General features: G+C 44.0%; 1 protein-coding gene and 1 long non-coding RNA gene across 2 annotated transcripts; both read left to right on the plus strand.

Moving 5' to 3' along the window:
* The first annotated feature begins 256 nt into the window (after positions 1-256).
* Positions 257-18890, plus strand: LOC105014858 (oxysterol-binding protein 2). The gene is made up of 14 exons (XM_010877507.5): positions 257-905; positions 2753-2958; positions 10411-10661; positions 10879-11047; positions 11353-11476; positions 11711-11780; positions 12087-12221; positions 12317-12562; positions 12686-12806; positions 13615-13718; positions 14360-14455; positions 14585-14769; positions 14936-15156; positions 16593-18890. The coding sequence occupies exons 1-14, from the start codon at positions 748-750 to the stop codon at positions 16733-16735; spliced, it is 2229 nt and encodes a 742-aa protein (XP_010875809.2). The 5' UTR covers positions 257-747; the 3' UTR covers positions 16736-18890.
* LOC105014857 lies at positions 5080-9943 on the plus strand. The gene is made up of 3 exons (XR_828342.5): positions 5080-6223; positions 9523-9570; positions 9801-9943. It is a non-coding gene; the product is annotated as an uncharacterized LOC105014857 (long non-coding RNA).
* Positions 18891-19489: the final 599 nt, after the last annotated feature.

The raw sequence follows: 19489 nt of genomic DNA on the forward strand, positions 1-19489 counted from the left end.
CAACAAACCGCTGAAACTCTCAATATTGTCAGGCAGTGCTGAGGCTGCAAGAGGCTGCTGGAATAGGCGACTTCATGAATTCGGCTTTTAGCATAATTTTCAGAGTGCCAATACAGTGATGGAGAAAGACAGGTCATGCGCCGCAGACCGGATCTGTGGAAAAAGGTCAATCGGAGAGGTGCCGGCTCAAATTAATCACTGGTCCTGAGGTTACCATAGCATTTCCGAGATTTACCGCATAGGCGAAGTTGTACGAATAGATTCTTCCTACCCAATGACGACATGCTTTATAGAACTATAATGCCGTCCTGAGGGTGGTAGTAATTATTTGTATCAGTGGGCTTACTTCTGCAGAAACGTCTTCTGTCCTGGGTCGTAGCTTAATTTGTGTTGAAACGTCATTTTTCACTAGTAGTGTTAACTTTGCCAAGCAGCATCTACTACGTCACGTCTCTTCCCTCCACTCTCATCAGGACCGGTAGTGCTGAGGCTCAGGGAGTCAATAGAGCTAGCTAAACACGCTCCCCAATCCGGTGGTAGTCCCCTCCGCGTAGTAAGAAAACTACTAATAGCCGTTACACTGCGTAAACCTCGTCTGCTTTTCTTGATGGGTGATGCAGGTGCGGTGTCGGTCGTTTATAGGCAAGCTACCGTCCCCTCCAGAGCTAGCTAACGCTACACTAGCATACACAGTTGATTCCTCGGACTTATCTACCGTACAGTGTAGTTGACTGTGCAACGGGGCAAATGAGTGAACCTGTGAAGAGTTTGCCTTCCCCTTCTTCATTGGGGCAACCTGCGGTGCCTGACACCTACAAAGGATGGCTGTATAAATGGACTAACTATTTGAAGGGCTATCAACGCCGGTGGTTTGTCCTTAGCAACGGCCTTCTCTCATATTACAGGTAATTGCTAGCAGTAAACGTTGATGTCAAATCAGACTACTTTAGCTAGCTCTACGTAAATGCTAACGATTTCAAGTGCAGTTTCAAACATCGCGCGACTATTTTTGCTAAATGATGCCGTTTACAGTCTAAAAACCTGCTTGTCATGTGTGATTAATAAGACTATAGCTTTATAACTAAGCAAATATTTCTCACAAAAACATGTCTGTAGTCATTGTTAAGCTTTGTAATAGGATATGCATCATCCCAGGGGAATGCGATTCTAGAGTCTTGTCCGTGACATGGCATAAATGGTATAGGTCAGTTGCATGGACAATTAAAAAAAAATCTTACCTGACTCTAAATGAGTAAATATTTGATCACAGTATGTAATAATTCCGACATTAGTGAAGCCCATGTAGCTATAGAGTTGAGTTTTCCCACGTCCACTTTAGGCCTAGTATTTGTATTTGAATAATTACTTGTTCTGTGCTTCATTGAACAATGTTCTTGTCCACGTGTGAGATGTTCAGGGTGTTTAGCAAATGAATCTGATGCTTTAAAGTCGCGTGGATCTTTTTGAAATGGTCTTTACAGCAGTTTGGCATACTTCCATTAAACCAGCCAATAGTAATTGATGCCAGTAAGACAGTGTAATGTGCTGTAAATGAGCCGTGAGTTGACTTCCGGTTTTATCTGACTGAGGTCAAACAAGGAAGATCATGGGAAGTGAGAACATTTGACCGGTCTTCACTTTAACAATGGAGGTTTACATTTAGGGTTAAGTTTAGGCATTAGGGTAAGGTTTAGATGTTAGGGTTAGGCATACATTTTGGTTATTGAGGTTAGGGTTAAATAAAATAGTTTTTAAAGAAAAAAATTGAGGGTCCTCACCTTGAAAGTAAAAGCCCTGTGTGTGTATTGGGAAGGAGGGGCTGGGTTTGTCTGTGTGGGCACAATTGTGCATCAGCAATTTCCCTGGCCTCTACTGTCTGATGGGAAATCATGACTGCCTTGCTGCGCTGTTTTATCATTCACAATAGAGGACAGAGTAACTGAAAAGCTCAGAGGCATGGATTAGTGATAAAATTGTAAGACAAACATTTTTGGTATGTTTGATGTTTCACTCCAAAGTTGCCATTTTATCTTTTTCAGACATACTGTCACCTTAAAGATGGGCAAAATGCATTATTAAATAATTAAAATGATGTAGTACCCTTAAATGAATGGCACCCTTGTTTTCAGTTTCATTTCAAGTATAATGGTACTGATCCTTTAGCTATCTTTTTGTGATTTCAAAACACTTTGTAAGGAATCTCAGTTTGCCCTAATGGACTGCATTCTCAAATTCAAACCACAGGTTTTCAGTGGGACTCAAGTCCCAATATGACAATGGCAAAATGTTGGTTTGTTGGTACATTTTCCATTACTTCCATTACATTCCATTACTGTAAATGTTGATGTGTACTTGGGGTCACACTTACTTGAATGTCCTGTTTCTTGGTAGAGTTTGTGATGCCATTTATCTTCAGTAGCACCCCAGGACCAGTGAAAGAAAACAGCCCAATAACATTAAAGATCCCTCACTATATTTTATGTGGGTGTTGTCTGCCTGCGTGAGGACTTTTCAATGTCATGGTTAAAGAGCCATTTGTTTCAGCTTACAGACTGTGTCTCAATCTCTAACGTCGTATAGTTGTGTGGGAGCAGGTGATCCTTTTTAAATTGTAAACATGGACGTGTGTGTGTGTGTGCGTGTGTGTAGGCATGCAGTGTTTTCTATCATTTTCTGTCTTTATAGAACAATATTTAGTCAGCAGTCTCTTCTCTCCTGCTTCTGTATGTGTGTGTGTGTGTCTCATGCACAGGACTCAGGCAGAGATGGCCCACACCTGCCGCGGCACCATCACGCTGTCGACGGCACACATCGAGGTGGGTGACGCCTGCCACCTGGTGCTGACCAGTGGAGGGCGGAGCTACCACCTGAAGGCCACCTCGGACGGAGAGAGTCAGCGCTGGCACGCCGCTCTCCAGCAGGCGAAGACCAACATCACCAACATGTTGCTCCAGTCAGGTGAGAGCCGGAGGGTGATGTCACATTTGGGTGGAGTGCAATGATTTCAGTTAAGTGAGTAAAGACTACATAGACATAATCTAAGCCCGCTGTTCAGTAAACGCTGAGATTTATGGAAATATTTGACCTTTTGGCTTCTCATTGAAAGGGAGGATGTCCAGTAACCAACAAAGCATTCCTGCGTGCTGCTGTTTACTAGTGGGTTCTTTGTTGAAAAGGGAGAGGGCACAGGCAGTACCATTCTGGTCCTAATTTAGCCTTTTTTGTTGTTGCTCAGCTGCAGGTTGTGACAACATAGTCTAAAAAAATAAACCTATCTGACAGGCCCAGCTGACTGTGTCGAATACTGTACTGAGGTATTTGACCGACCCACAGTCAGCATTCATGAACGCTGGTGACCCTTAGCAAGCCAATATCTGCTGGATCTAGCTCTGAAAGATGACTGACGATGGAATGTTCAAGGAGCTTACAGGGAGAAATGGCTGACTGGAGAAATGCCTCCAGTTCAGGAGGTTGTTAGGTTAAAATCCATGCTTTGAAAGTGCATTTGTGACTGCAAGCTGGTTTGAGCCGAGTTGATAGGTTTAGCTCAGCAAATAGTCAGGATTACGTGAATGCCTATGGTGCCAGATTGATGAGGGCAGCATTTTCTGGGCAAACTTGCACAGTGGATATAAAAAGTCTACATACCCCTGTTAAAATGCTAGGTTTTGTGATGTTAAAGAATGAAACAAAGATAAAACATGTCAGAACTTTTTCCACCTTTAATGTGACCTATAATGTCAACAATTCAATTGAAAAACAAGCTGAAATCTTCGAGGGGGAAAAATAAAAACCTTACAATAACCTGGTTGCATAAGTGTGCACATCCTCTTATACCTGGGAATGTGGCTGTGTTCAGAATTAACCAATCACTTTCAAACTTATGTTAAATATAAGTCACTACACACCTGCCATCATTTAAAGTGACTCTGATTAATAAAAAATTAAGTTCAGCTGTTCTAGTAGGGTTTTCCTGACATTTTCTTAGTTGCATCTCAGAGCAAAAGCCATGGTCCGCATGAGGCTTCCAAAGCATCAGAGAGATCTCATTGGTGAAAGATATCAGTCAGGAGAAGGGTACAAAATAATTTCCAAAACATTAGATATACCATGGAACACAGTGAAGACAGTCATCGTCAAGTGGAGAAAATATGGCACAACAGAGACATTACCAAGAACTGGATATCCCTCCAAAAATGATGAAAAGACGAGAAGAAAACTGGTCAGGGAGGTTTCCAAGAGGCCTACAGCAACATTAAAGGAACTGCAGGAATTTCTGGCAAGGACTGGCTGTGTTCTACATGTGACAAGAATCTCATGTATTCTTCATATGAATGGGGTAGGGTGGCAAGACGGAAGACTTTTCTTACAAAGAAAAACATCCAAGCCTGGCTGAAGTTTGCAAAAACAAACATCACATCTCCCAAAAGCACATGGGAAAATGTGTTGTGGTCTGATGAAACCAAGGTTGAACATTTTGGCCATAATTCCAAAAGGTATGTTTGGCGCAAAAACAACCACCCAAAGAACACCATACCCACAGTGAAGCATGGTGGTGGCTGCATCATGCTTTGGGGCTGTTTTTCTTCAGCTTAGTCAGGGTGGAGGGAATTATGAACAGTTCCAAATACCTGCCAATTTTGGCACAAAACCTTCAGGCGTCCGTTAGAAAGCTGAAGATGAAGAGGAATTTCATCCAAATACACAAAAAAATTGCTTCACCAGAAGAAGATTAATGTTTTGGAATGGCCCAGCCAGAGCCCAGACCTGAATCCAATTGAACATCTGTGGGGTGATCTGAATAGGGCTGTGCACAGGAAATGTCCTCGCAGTCTGACAGATTTGGAGCGCTTTTGCAAAGAAGAGTGGGCAAATATTGCCAAGTCAAGATGTGCCATGCTAATAGACTCCTACCAGAAAAGACTGAGTGTTGTAATAAAATCAAAAGGTGCATTGTTCACATGTTCACATGAATTGTTCACGTTATAGGTCACATTAAAGGTGGAAAAAGTTCTGACATGATTTATCTTTGTCTCATTCTTTTACATCACAAGAACCTGGCATTTTAACAGGGGTGTGTATACTTTTTATATCCACTGTATATGCAACAACACTGCACATTACTTTGCCCCAAAATATTGGAAATGCCTGGTTTAGTGTAATTGCAACATTGAGTGTTAATAATGCATTTGTTTTGGGGTGGTTGGGGATAGTGTTCCAGCAACACAAACAAAAAACAGGCCATATGACAATTTGCTCATGCACTAGTTGTTGTTCCAGTGGCAAAACCACTCAAGAACTGCAGGTCTAGAGCTCATCCCTAAATCAGATAAACAGCAGTTGGGCTATTATTTTCAGATGGTCATGATCTGGCCCAAAAGGGAAAGTCAAACATTTCAAGGACTGCTGGTAAACAAATGGGACCGTGTCGGTCATCCTGTCAAGCTTAATAGTCTTATTCATGCGGTCATCCACAAGGTGGTGCACTTTCTCAATGAATGTAGGTGTTGGGAAAGGCATTCCCCGTTTCTCTGTATAATTAATGGTGTGACCTCTCGTGGAAGTTCATTACATTTAATTGAAAATCCTGTGAAGACAGTCTACTAACAGTCATTTAATTGAGAATCCTATGAAGACAGTCTACTAACAGTCATTTAATTGAAAATCCTGTAAAGACAGTCAACTAACAGTCATTTAATTGAAAATCCTATGAAGACAGTCAACTAACAGTCATTCTGAGAAGGTCTTATGTGGCCTTTCACTTCATTGCATTGCCAAAGGGGCACAGTACCCTAGTGTCCTTGAGAATAAATTGATTTGATTGAACAGTGTAATTCCGAGTTTTCACGGCCTGGTGGTTTGGTGTGGGGATCTGGTTTATACTCAGTGGGCATTGGGGAGTTAGGGTTAACTGCCAAGGATGCTGCAGCTGTACAGCTTGTAATTGTGACCAGTAACTGTGACCATCCTTCTCACTTTCCCACACTGTACGTCTGATTTCCATCATCTTTCACACTGGCTTTCTCTTTCCATCAGTCCCTCCCTCCTTTACCCTTTTTTCTAAATAAGATGACAGCCCGAGCTGAATGAAGTGACCTTCCAGAATATCGTTTCCCCCTCCCACTTTGAGGGAGAGCGGGAGAGAGAGGGTTGGTTCATATTTTCATTGAGGCAATATAATCTCCGTCTGCAATGTCAGAAGACAAAGATTGAGGTTTCTTCTGTGAGTATTTAGTTCGTGGATTATTTATATTGTGGAGATATATATTGTCAGACAGGCTGTTTTGGAAAGGGCGGGTTTATGTGGGTGTAGTTGTTGTAGAGACAGAGAGACATGGAGTTATTCCCTGTGTTGTGCTGTAAGGTGTTTTTTCTTTGTCCTCATGCTAATACACCTTCAGTGACCGTCGGTTGGGTTGGCAACTTGCCTTTAATATAGATGGGACTTTAGTAGTGTGTGACAAAGAACTGTGGCAGATTGTTCAGTAGTATTGCAGAAGGCTGATGATCAGAATATCTTATTGAGGCCCTAATTTAGTTCATTAGCAGCTGGGAAATAGGACAGATGTCGTATCTGCAACATTGTGTTTTGGTATTTTATGTTATTTTCACCATGGTGGCAGTGCTTACTCAAAGCTCTCTTTTTGCACCTGATGTAAAAGGATAAATGTGACAGATTGTGCTAATAAGTGTTTTACATGTGCAAAATGACCTCTGTTTCTTTGTTTTCCTGTTTGACATGTTGGTTAAGAAGACAACATTACAGTTTGGCCAAGTGGCTACTATCAGTGCTGCCAAACTAACCCATGTAGCCATGAAATATGTGGTCAGTCAGTGAACAGGATTTGAAGGGTCTGAGTCCATCTGCGTAGTTTTGCCCGTGGCTCAGACACAATACAGTTTAGTGACTGTGGTGGTTCCATATGTTCGTTAACTACATTCTTGTGGTTGTTTTACACTCATGTTCTTTCCCGTAATTTCCTGGCACCATTAAGGAACTTTATTTCTTAATGTTCTGACTGATGATTTGATTGGGGTTTCCTGAAGTTGTTCATGTGTGTGTCTCAGAGACTGGGTTGTGTGTTTGGCTGTATATGTTTTTGCATCTACAGTCACTCTCTAAAGTCTTCACTCCCCTTGGACTTTTCCACATTTCTCGAGCTCTGTCATGTTGGATCAGAAACTTTTGGTAAACAGCAATTTTTAACAATTTCTACATTCTCAATCAACACTCCAGTGTGGCTTTGGCTGTGTTTTGGGGTCATTTTGAAATCTGAGGCTTCTCCCATGTCCCAGGTCTATTGCTGACTTCAGCAGGTTTTCTTTCTGGATTTCTCTGTAATTTGCTGCATCCATGTTGCTTTCTGTCTTAGGTTTTCCAGTCCCTGATGCAGAGAAGCATCCCCATAGCATGATGCTGCCACCACCATGCTTCAATGTAGGGATGGTAACCTTAGGATGATGTGCAGTATTGGGCTTGCGCCAAACATAGCACCTAGTGTTGAGGCCAGAAAGCTCAATTTTGTGAGGAATTGTACTAGCCAACTGTGGGACGTCCCAGAGACAGATGTATTTAACATGCAATCATGTGATACACCTGCATGCCCACAGGTGGACTCCATTCAACACATTATGCGACTTCTAAAGACAGCTGGTTGAACCACAGCTCATTCATGTGTCCTAGCAAGGGGTGAAGTCTTATGCAATCAATCAAATTATATTTTTTTTTCTCCATTTGAATATGTGAAGGGCTTTTTTGCATTTAATGCATTTTGACCTTATGTTATAACACAGAATGTTTGAATGTCCAAGGGGGGTGAATTCTTTTGACAGCCACTGTGTGATTCTAATAATGGATGACCATAATACCATAATTCAGCAATTAGACTGTAGGTGATCGATGTTGCACTAGGCTGTGATGAACATCATCTGTCATGGTCTGATTGGATCCTAGTATCAGGTCACAGATGCAGTCTCCTCATTTCTCCTGGGTTGTTCCCTCCATCATCTGTATGTAGTTGTGAAACATCTTGTTACAGTAGTCAGTGTGAGTTAGTGCTGTCCCCAACATGACCTACTGACATTTTTCCTCTGACTCCCACACATGGCAGATGTAATGATGTCTACCTAACCATTTGCAATGCACAGCCTCTCTTCGTGCCCTGGGGTACTGCGGCTATGACTCAGTGTCTTAACAGCTCTTCATACACACATCCTGGTGACCGTGTAGACGCTGGTGTTTTCTATGTAGTGTCATAGCAACACCATGCAGAGTAGCTGTCACTCTGCAAGTGGGAGGGACGTCCTCTGTGTTCTCCTGTCTCTCTCCTTGGTCCTGTCTCCCTGGTCCTGTCTGTCTCCTTCCCTGGTCCTGTCTGTCTCCCTCACTGGTCTTTATATGGGTCATGGGGACCACTGCGGATGCCTGAAAATCATTTTAATTTTGGACCCCCATGAGCTCACTGGTCTAGTTTTTCATGATCGTTTTTTTCTTTTATATCAAGCATGGGAGGTGCTCACTGCTGTGCCTGACACTGGCCTAGATCCAGACAACCTGGTTGGGAGATTAGGAACCTGAACTGTATATGTGTGTAGAATCTGAGTATTGATAATTCCCATATGAATGTACGTTTCATTGAAGGTGCATGTGTCTAGATGATGAGAACAACAGAAACCTCTCTGTTTAGATTATCTCTCTGTAACAGACATCTCTCTGTAGGAATGTTTACGATGGCCATATGGCATGGGGGGTTGACTTCTAAAGACATGGTCTTAGTTAGAAACGCCCTTAATGTATAGGCTAGCTGGTAACCAACATTGCAGTGAGAAGGTAATGAAACGTTCACTGAATGACATCTGTGCTGCAATTTTTCCAATAAACGTGAACAAACTTCTCCCTCGATTTGATACGGGTTCTACATTATTTGACCACTATACGAAACCGCCGATTTCTAACATGTGTGATGTATGTATGAGGGAAGGTGGAACCGGCTCATGAAAAAGGGGCATTATGGATTTGGCATCATCAAACAGATCTGCAGTTTCTGCAATCTGCATTTCAGCTATTTAATTTCAATTTCATGGTTGTATAAAGTTTCCAATATAATCTTTATTGTAAGAAGTGGTTAGAGCCTAAAACCCAGAAGCAAATGCAGATGTAGAAACGCAGTGGCTGGAAGAACACCCTAGAAAGGCATGAACCTAGAAAGAAACCTAGAGAAGAACCAGGTGTCACCCAACCCTGCCATCAGCCTTTTTCCCACAGGTGATCTTTATGCTTTGTTTGTCAGGAATGTGGTGAAAGACAGAGAAGAGAGTTTTTGCTCAAACAGTGGTGTACTTGATTCAGTGTTTGCTCTGACTTAGAATGCTGGACCACAGACTTGAGGAGCTTTTAGGTTACTGGCTGTGGCTCAGACACAGGACTCCAGACTCCCACAGCTCGGAGATGTCTGTTACACTGCTGCTCTCCCACTGAGAGGGTGTCTGTTCCGCCTTTGTCCCTCTCTCTCTTTCCCACAGGCTGTCTGTTCCACCGCTATGTTGACATAGTGAGCTTTCCCTCGCCAGGTATGTCTGTTTCACTTGTTTCCTCTGATTGCCCTTTTGGCTGCCTGTGACAGATGGTCCCATTCTTGTTTTTAATTCGCTGTTTATATGATTGTAAATAATTATTGTGAATTTCTTTTTCTTATTATTAGAGTACCTGTATATGTTTAGATTGCTGCTGCCTATTTTGGCCTGGACACTCTTGGTAAAGAGATGTTTAATCTCAGTGAGCCTTTCCTGGTTAAATATAGGTTTAAAAAAAGAATTCATGCCAACACAGGAAGGAGATGAGGGAAGTGAAGTGCGTCATCTTTCTTTCCTCCTTCTGCTGCTAAAAATAACCCAGCCCTGCAACTGATTGTGCCTGTGTTTCCGTGGCAACCATGGACCTTTCATTCACAGCTTTCTACTGGCGTAGGTGAGGAGGAGGTGGTGGTGGAGGAGGAGGAGGTGTTGCTGGAGGAGAAGGTGGTAGTGGTGGAGGAAGTAGAGGTGGTGGTGGGGGTTGGGGGTGAGGTAGGCCAATGACAGGGTGTGTAGAGTTAATCTCTCTTTCTGTCTTCCATCCCCCTCCCTCATGCTATGCCCATACATGTCCTCCCTATCCCTCCCTCCCTCCATGGGTGAGAATGGGTGGTGTTGTCTCTGTGCTCATAGTGTCTCTGCCTCATGTTCTTGGTACATAATGGAAAGTGTGACTGCCTGTGGGTACGACAAGAAGTAATGTCTTCCACTGACAAACTGAATCAGTCTAGAAATACTCTTTAGTGAGTGCGGCTTCGCAGGCGAACACCTTAGCGTGTGGTAAGCCGGGGGGGGGGGGCGGCTCCCTGTGACCCTGCTTTCCCGTCTGATTTTCAGATGACTCTGGGGACGAGAGCCTTGTGCCCCAGCCGGACCGACTCCTGACCCAGGGGGCTTTGAAGACCCTGGCCAGTAAGCTGGATGACTTGAGCACCTGCAACGAGCTCATCGGCAAGCACGGTGCCGCCCTGCAGCGATCCCTCAGCGAGCTTGAGGACCTGCGCCCGGCCGCAGACGGGAGTGACAGACTCAAGACCGTCAACGAGCGTGCCACCCTCTTCCGCATCACCTCCAATGCTATGATCAAAGTAAGGACCGAACCCTGGACCTACTGGCTGCCAGTCGCCACAAGGAAGCTTTCAGGTCGACAAATGCTAGTAGTTCTCTTAATTCCTTGTTTGATGCACACAGAAGATTGGTCAAAGTGATTACTCCTTTTCAGTGTGTGTGCACGTGTGTGTGTGCGTGCGTGCACTCGTGTTGGAGGGCTGTGTTGTTGACGTACTGTCCCATCCGTGGATGCAGGCGTGTCGGGACTTCCTGGACCTAGCAGAGACACACAGCCGGAGGTGGCAGAGGGCCCTGCAGTATGAGAGAGAACAGCGCCACCACCTGGAGGAGACCATTGAACAGCTAGCCAAGCAGCATAACAGCCTGGAGAGGGCCTGGAGAGAGTCTCCCAGCACACACCCAGGTCAGACACCCACACTAGCTGTCTGCTCTCATATTTGATAGTGCGACTGTTGATGAAGCGCTAATAGTTTGAGCTCTGTAATGGTAGTTTGGGGCAGGTTGTTATTGGTCAGAATCTGACTAGAAACAGCCCTCTGTGATATTGCAGTCACAGCGGACCCTGTATGAAACCGTGTAATGTATCTGCTTCGTCGTTCAGAATGTAATTCATCCCAGCACACATGCACACAGGTTAGAAAATCCCACCTAGACCAAGGGAAGCACTGTCCGATCTCAAACCATGTTTTATCCCGCGCCGCCCGGCAGACGGGGGTGAACGGACGCAGGAGGGAGACGCCAGCGATGAGAACGAGGATGCAGAGTTCTTTGACGCCATGGAGGACTCCCCTGCCTTCATCACGGTGACCGCCGCTTGCCACACCCAGCACAGGTCAGTCAGCCTCACCGGGAGGAAGCCGGCTGGTCAAACCCTGGTTATGTACCATAACAACAGCCGTGGGAGAGGCAGGGGCTTTTCTCTGCATTATGGGAGCGAGTAGTTTCTTCAGAGCTCTGCGGTGTAATGACGCTAGTGGCATTCGTCTGTGCTTGTTTTTCTTCGCTGGATTGAATTGACTGTGCTGTGTTGTGTGTATGTGGTAGTCATAGTGTGTGTGTGTTTCAGACGCTCAGGGAGCAACCAGAGTGTCATGAGTGGAGGATTACCCAGTAATGACTGGAGCCACGCTGATAATGTGAGTGTGAAGACGTATGCTAGCCACTCCCCCAGCCTCCTGTCCCCAGCCTCCAGTCCCCAGACTCCAGCCCCCAGCCTCCAGTCCCCTGTCCCCAGACTCCAGTCCCCGGCCTCCAGTCCCTGGCCTCCTGTCGCCAGTCTCCTGTCCCATGTCCCCAGCCTCCTGTCCCCAGTCACCAGTCCCTGGCCTCCTGTCCCCAGTCCCCTATTCTGCCCCATTAGTGTCTGACAGACTGCGTCAGGCTGCAACAGGACGTGTCCAGGTCTGTCCCACCTCATGCTACCTGACTCCCTTGTTTGACAGGACTCCGGCTGTAACGACGTGCAGCAACGCCGGGTCCGACGCAGCCGCATCCCCGACAAGCCCAACTACTCCCTCAACCTGTGGAGCATCATGAAGAACTGCATCGGCAAGGAGCTGTCCAAGATCCCCATGCCAGTAAGAGACTAAACCCCCGGTTTCTGGTTCTAACGCCTTTGTGTCCGCAGTGAGGGTGCGAGGCGCCGTTTCTAACTCTGTACGTGCCACCTCAGGTGAACTTCAACGAGCCCCTGTCCATGCTGCAGCGGCTGACCGAGGACCTGGAGTACAGCGAGCTGCTGGACCGGGCGGCGCGCTGCGAGTCGTCCCTGGAGCAGCTGTGCCTGGTGGCGGCCTTCTCCGTGTCCTCCTACTCCACCACCGTCCACCGCACGGCCAAGCCCTTCAACCCCCTGCTGGGGGAGACCTACGAGCTCGACCGGCTGGACGACTTTGGCTACCGCTCCATCTGCGAGCAGGTTAGACGCAATACACGCCCAAGCACCAGAACACGCGCAGACACTCTCACTGAAACGCACCGAGTAATGTCGGACGCAGCCCCCCCCACGCGCGCTACGTGTGACATGGTCCTCCTCTCTCAGGTCAGTCACCACCCCCCGGCCGCCGCCCACCACGTGACATCACAGCGGGGCTGGACCCTGTGGCAGGAGATCACCATCGACAGCAAGTTCAGAGGGAAATACATTTCTATCATGCCGTTAGGTGAGCCCTGTGTGATAAAGGATGTTTTCTGCTCTTCATCCAAAACCCAGTTGTAAATTAAGATAACATGAGTCAACAAATAACACACTGTTTTTTTCATTTATTTTATGAAGAAAATTATGTAAAGTAATTGTGATTACCCCTTTATGCTCAATAAATGGTTGTCACAACAGCTATATCAGTTCAGCGACATTTCAGCGTTATCGCTCATGAGCTGCTTTTTATAAGTTCTGCAACAGTTCTCAGATCTCCGTTCAGGTCCACTTCATCTTACCGATTTCAGAATTCTCTGATGGAGAGCACAATTCAATATTCCAGTTTGTTCTGGATGAACTATGCTGAGTTAAAGCAGCCTTGCAGAGTAGGCCAGGATTACGACGACGTGAGAGACTGATCAACCACTAAAAGAAGCATTTGGTTGCAGTCATTGCCAGTAAATGGCAGTTGTATAACTTTTTTCATGAAATAAATAAGTATACAAATGTTGGTTCAGTAATTTAATTACATTTTAATTTAATGTACATTGAAGTACATTTTGATTAAATTAATTCAAAAATATTCAGAAAACAACCAAATCTAAAAGGGAAAAATAATTGTTACACGCAGAAGCATGTCAAATAGCTATTTTAATTATTTCTTAATTAAAAACACCCACCTCAATGTAGTTGTAAGTGTTCATGGCTTCAGGATTTCTTTTATATTGTGGTGGATGTTCATATTAAAAATGTCCTGAAAAGTGTCTCTTTTTGAGTTCTTTTTTAATGATAATGTGATATGCTGATTATTGTAGCGGTGTCATTGTGTCTAGGTTGCATTCACCTGCAGTTCCACTCCAGTGGGAATCGCTATGTTTGGGGCAAAGTCACCTCCACGGTGCACAACATCATCGTAGGCAAACTGTGGATCGACCAGGTGATTGAGTCACATATTTGATGTGTCTTTGTATATGTGTGTTCCATCCCTGTTTCACAGTTATAGTGTTCACAAGATTGCAAACAATGTTGCAGGTATAGCAAGGCTATACAAACAGGTTCTGAAACAATGGTCAGTTAAGGGTCAACACGTGAGGTCTCGCTTACTCACATGACAACCTCGATTAGATTGCAGGCACCAAAGGCAGTCCTGGGTTGGAAATCCCTGCTGACAATGCCTCCCCACTCCCTGGACGACACTGGACAATTTGCATTTCCCATGGGGCTTCCTAGCCGCTCATCATCATCGTGCTCAAACCAAGACTTTAGTGGTCAGCTTAGTGCTACGATAAGACTGCGGTGCCATCTGAGGCCCTCAGTCTGAGCTCTTTCATTATTTCTGCATGATCTAGCCAAAAACACAGTCTTTCTCCCATTTTCCTCCATGCATCTCTGTCCTGCTCTGATTTCCATGCTCCTAACACTTCATCATGAGTAATGACATCTATTATTTTGATATATTGCTAACACTAAAACCTGAAGAATGTTTGGAGGAATTATGTAGATAAAGCCAAAGCTAATTCCCCAAGAAAAATGTTCAATGTTAGGCTTTGGATGAATAGTCAGTTTTTTTCTCTGCAGTCTGGTGACATTGAAATAGTCAACCACAGGACAAAGGACACCTGCCACCTGAAGTTTGTCCCTTACAGTTACTTTTCCAGAGACCTCCCACGCAAGGTATGTTCATGGTTTGCCCTTTCCCCCTCTGCATCTGTGTTGCATGCACACCATTCGACACAGCTGGTGTAGAAAATGTCTACAGTCCTTCCCAACCTCAAAGTCTTCCCCATCTGTTGTCGTCTTCAGGTGACAGGTGTGGTTGCAGACAGCGAAGGCACAGCCCACTATATCCTGTCTGGTACCTGGGACGACAAGATGGAGAGCTCCAAGATAGTGGAGAGCAGCCGGGGATGTGGTGGGTCAGAGGGCAAACAGAAGACCGTCTACCAGACCCTCCAGCCCAAAGTGCTGTGGAAGAAATACCCACTTCCGTAAGATCAGCTTGCCTGCTTGTAATGAAGTCAGCGCGTAATGCAGTCAAACCTATACAGATCATTGCAATGACTGTACCTCTTACTCCCACCTCTCTGCCTAGCACTCCTATCCCTCTTTGTCCATCCTGTCACACCTCTGTGTCTTTTCGCCTTTACTTCTCAGGGAAAACGCTGAAAACATGCATTTCTTCTCTTCCCTGGCCTTGACCCTAAATGAGCCTGAGGAGGGTGTAGCCCCAACCGACAGCCGCCTGAGGCCTGACCAACGCCTGATGGAGGCGGGACTTTGGGACGAGGCCAACGGCCACAAACAGCGCCTGGAGGAACAACAGAGGCTGGAGAGAAGGAAGAGGGAGGCACAGGCCGCACAGGCCCTGGAAGAAGGTGAGGACAGGAGTCGAAGCTTTACGGGAGACGTTAGGAAAGAACTGTGTGCCTTTGGAGCTCCACAGGCGGAGTTTGTACTCTAAGGAGTCTCGGCGGCAGTTCCAACCCAGCCTGAGGGTGGCTCCTGGCGATACAGGCAACCAGAGATCTGCCAGCCCCCCTAAGTTTCTGAAGAGGTTGGTGGAAGGTGAAATGTTGGTAGTGCTTGGGTGTCTGAAAGTGTCTGGACTGGGCCCTCCAAGGTCCTACTTGCTCTGCTCACACAACACCTACTGAAGTACAGTGTCTGTTCACAACAGACACCCATTCACTACCAATGTTTCACCTTCCACCAACTTGGATCAAATTTCTGGACACACAAAATCTATGTTTCCATTCCTCTATAAATCTGTCCATGTGTGCTCCATATTTTTCCCTACAAAAGGTATGCAGAGATATAGAATGTTGATAAAGCAAACTGTTTAAACCGCTTTGCACTCTAAATGACTAACGCTCCATTCCAGCCCCACAGGGCTTGTTCCCCTGCTAAGCACTGTTTGATCCATTTAGGATGTCATCAAAAAGCATTGATTCTCTTTCATTAGAGCTAGGTTATATGTTAGACACATAAAGTAAATTAATTGGTGTGATTTCTTAGGGATTATACGGTTTGATAAATGTTTTTGAGGATATTTTACCCCACAGAAGGCCTATGTCCAATAGCCACAGTTTACCTCTGGTGTCAGAAGGTGAGACATGCAGATCAGTCCTCAGGACAGGTTGAATGTGGTTCACCAGGGATTCAGGCAGTTTTCAATGCGTGTTTTAATGCTTTTCATGAGCTGTTACTTGGAAGGAAGTTTTGGAAAAGGCCTGCTTGTGTGAGATAATGACCTAACCAGGCCAACCATTACCTTTTTCTCAGTGTGTTTTTCTTTAAGCATTTGCTTATCTATTGAATTAATTGTTCACAAAATAAATCTCTTTACATATTTAAAGGGGACATTTTGAGTTGTTACATACATTTTTTGATCTGAATAATATATATTAATATATTCTTGAGAAATATTACTCAGAAATGCCTACTGAGCTTAGTTGAGCTGTTTTACCCAACACATCTTTTACTCCAATGTTTGCAAACAAAGTAACCACAAAAAAACGATGCACTATAGCCTCAAAACATGGTTCCATTTTGATATAAATGGTTTATTTCTGTGCCGTGCTTTTACATTGACCCAACCATCAGCGTTTTACAGAAACAGTGGCAGGGACAACGCATTCTTATTGTTTCAGCTGCTGATTCCTGCTTTTGGATTCCCTCTAACCAGTGACATTGTTGCAATGTGTATGCAAAAAAACCTAGTGGTGGGTTGGTGGAAAGAGGGGGGACCCTATTTCAGAAAGATCTCACCCGTACTGAACGTCTGTGTGGGTTTCTGTCTCGGACTCCTCAGGCCAAGACGTTGAGGGCTTCCAGCCCCTGTGGTTTGAGAGGAGGACCGATGACGCAACGGGGGACAGCACATACGTGTACAGAGGAGGATACTGGGAGGCCAAAGACAGACAGGACTGGAGTCAATGTCCTGAGATCTTCTGAGGATCTTCCCCTGAGACCGTGTCGTCATCACTGGGAGAGCTGAGGGCTGACGGACAGACAGGGGGGAGGGCCCAGAGGCTGCAGACACGCGGAGATGTAGACGACTCTCTGTCCGTGTGTGGGAGTTTGTGTTTCAGGGAGTTGGAGCCCTGTAGTTAAAAAAAAAAAAAAGAAGTAAAAAAAAAAAAAAAGCCAAACTTCAAGTACTGAAATATACATCCAGTTCCTGTCCCCGCTTCCTGATGTAGTTCTCTAATCAGACGTGCACTATCAAACACCTGTATGTTTTCCAAGCATACCCTCACTGTGTGATCTACCCTCATGGGCACACGAAGGCACCACAAAGATAGCAAAATCTGAAAGATTGGTCCCTAAAAGTTTTTTGGGCAAGTCCACCATAGGGAACATTTTGTGTTTGGGTTAGCATTTGATTAGACACAGTTTTAGGATTGGTGTGACTTTTCGGTATAGGCATATAGGTTAGGTGTTAGTGCTACTTCAAGTTTAGGCATACGAGGATAGAAGACAAATGCGTGCGTGCGTGCGTGTGTGTGAGAGAGACTGAGAAGACGAGAGTGAAGCTACTGCAGTGAGACCAGTATTAATTTGTGGTGGTATGCCTGGTGGTGCCTAGTGCCCCATTGATCTTGTAATAAGGTGATATCTGCCATAAGTGTGTTTATTGTACAGTGCCTTTGAAAAGTACTCTGACCCCTTCACCTTTTCTTGTGGTGTGGAATTAATATATCATTCTTTTTTTTTTTGTATTAGTCTACACACTTATAGTGTACCCACTGCCCAGTTTGTATTCTGCCCATAATGATAACAGCAATTTTTTTTTTACACATTTGTGTCAATTTATAGAAAATGAAAAACTGGAATATCTCATGTATAAGCATTCTGAACCTTTCCCGTGACACTCAAAATTTAGCTCAGATGTATCCTGTGTCCTTTTATCGTCATTGATTTGGCTCTAGAACTTAATTGGAGTCCACCAACAAATTCCATTTATTGAACATGTGGAGTGGCTCCAGAAAAAGTAGGTAAATGTCTTTGAGTGGCCTAGCCAAAGCCTGCACCCGAACCCCACTGAACCTGATAAAGGGTGTTAATACTTGTGCACATAAACATCAGTTTTTGTTTTCAATGAATTGGAAGATTTTTTTAAACTTATTTTCATTTTGGCATTATTGAGTATTATGATCAGATTGATGGCAAAACACATGATTCAATCAATTATAAATGAAGTCTATAAAAACCAATTGTGTAAAAAGTGATGCGGTCTGAATATTTTATGAAAGCACTGTTTATTAAATATAGGGGTTTTGAGGCTAGGATATGCTTTTGCGCTTTGAACTGGCTGGCAACGTGACTGGCCTGCCAAGAACAACTAACTGGCCAGTAGCAATGTCAGTAGATAAAGCTCCCCCAAGATTTTATAAAATGGTTATCAAAAAGCTGCACATATAAGCACAGTAACCAGAAACGCCATGGCTGTCTGCTTCTGGGTTTTCAGTATACTTTACATATTTATATGTAACATCCATATTTATACTGTATATAAATGATGCAATGCCAGTGTTTTCTTTTATGCAGGAAATAAACACTACCCAAGTTTGTAACAAACTGTCCTTTTCTGTAGTGCATGTAAATACAGGTGTTATAGAGAGGCCAGGCAGAAAGCTTAGACAAGATATCCACAATTTAGATCATTTGCAATATGTCAGTTTTGTTTAAATGTTTTGATTTCTGAAGTGGTCATACATGCATTGTGAATGGGCAAAGCATTAGATTTAATGAGATTTTCAAAGTCATATTTTCTTTCAAATCATGAATTATTAAGAAATCATATAAATGATACTATACATGCGTTGTTTACGGTTTCACGGTGCAGATGGGGTGTGTACTAATTATTACACCTCTTCTGTGTCTGACTGCAGGCATTTGGGCATCAGTGAACTGAAGTGTGTTTTGTGGCACCAGATGTAGCTAATGCATGATTTAGTGAGCTCACACACTGTTTCCTAATTCTAATCAAGCATTAATTATCAAATGGTTTCTTTAATTAATTCACAAAATGACATGTGAATTCAACTATTGTGCCCTAGGTCCTTGAAAATATACTGTCTAAGCTTAAATAAACACACAAACTGTCCTGTTGTGGTCTTTTAAACAGTTAGTGTCATTTTAATATTGTGGCTTTGGACAATATTCAGAACCATTCAGTTTCTCCACATTATGTTGTTTTGTCTTAATTTATAATCACTTCCATATTAGCTGCTACCAATCTACACACAGTACACCATAATGACAAGGTGTCATGTTTTTAGAAATTTGAGCTAACTTATTCTAAATATAAAAAATGGAAAACCTCATGTATATAAGTATTCTGAGCCTTTTCCACCTGTGGCAGATTCAATGTATCTGACATAATTTAGAAAGACATACATGACTAACGTCCCACATTTCACAGTGCATGTCAGAGGAATAAATAAGCCATGAACAGGAGTCCCCATTCAAGTCAATTATTTGTCAACTCATTTCATTTATAGACATGTAATCCCAGATGATCAGGGGAATTCCAATTGATAATTTGGGATAAACAGGGCCCTCAAGACAAAGCCAAGAGGATATATGAAATGCATTTGATCTGATTGGATGGAACAGCAAAGCCTTATAAGGATTGGATACACACACCACATAACTTGTTTGATGAAATGTTTCCTCTATTTAATGAATTACAAAAAGTCTACA

The sequence above is a fragment of the Esox lucius genome, chromosome 14 (genome assembly GCF_011004845.1).
Source record: "Esox lucius isolate fEsoLuc1 chromosome 14, fEsoLuc1.pri, whole genome shotgun sequence".
Taxonomy (NCBI): domain Eukaryota; kingdom Metazoa; phylum Chordata; class Actinopteri; order Esociformes; family Esocidae; genus Esox; species Esox lucius.

Coding starts and splice junctions, on each gene's coding strand:
- LOC105014858 (XM_010877507.5), top strand. CDS start 748: ATGAGTGAACCTGTGAAGAGTTTGCCTTCCCCTTCTTCATTGGGGCAA. Junction 906..2,752: donor GGCCTTCTCTCATATTACAG/GTAATTGCTAGC, acceptor TCTCATGCACAG/GACTCAGGCAGAGATGGCCC. Junction 12,807..13,614: donor CATTTCTATCATGCCGTTAG/GTGAGCCCTGTG, acceptor CATTGTGTCTAG/GTTGCATTCACCTGCAGTTC.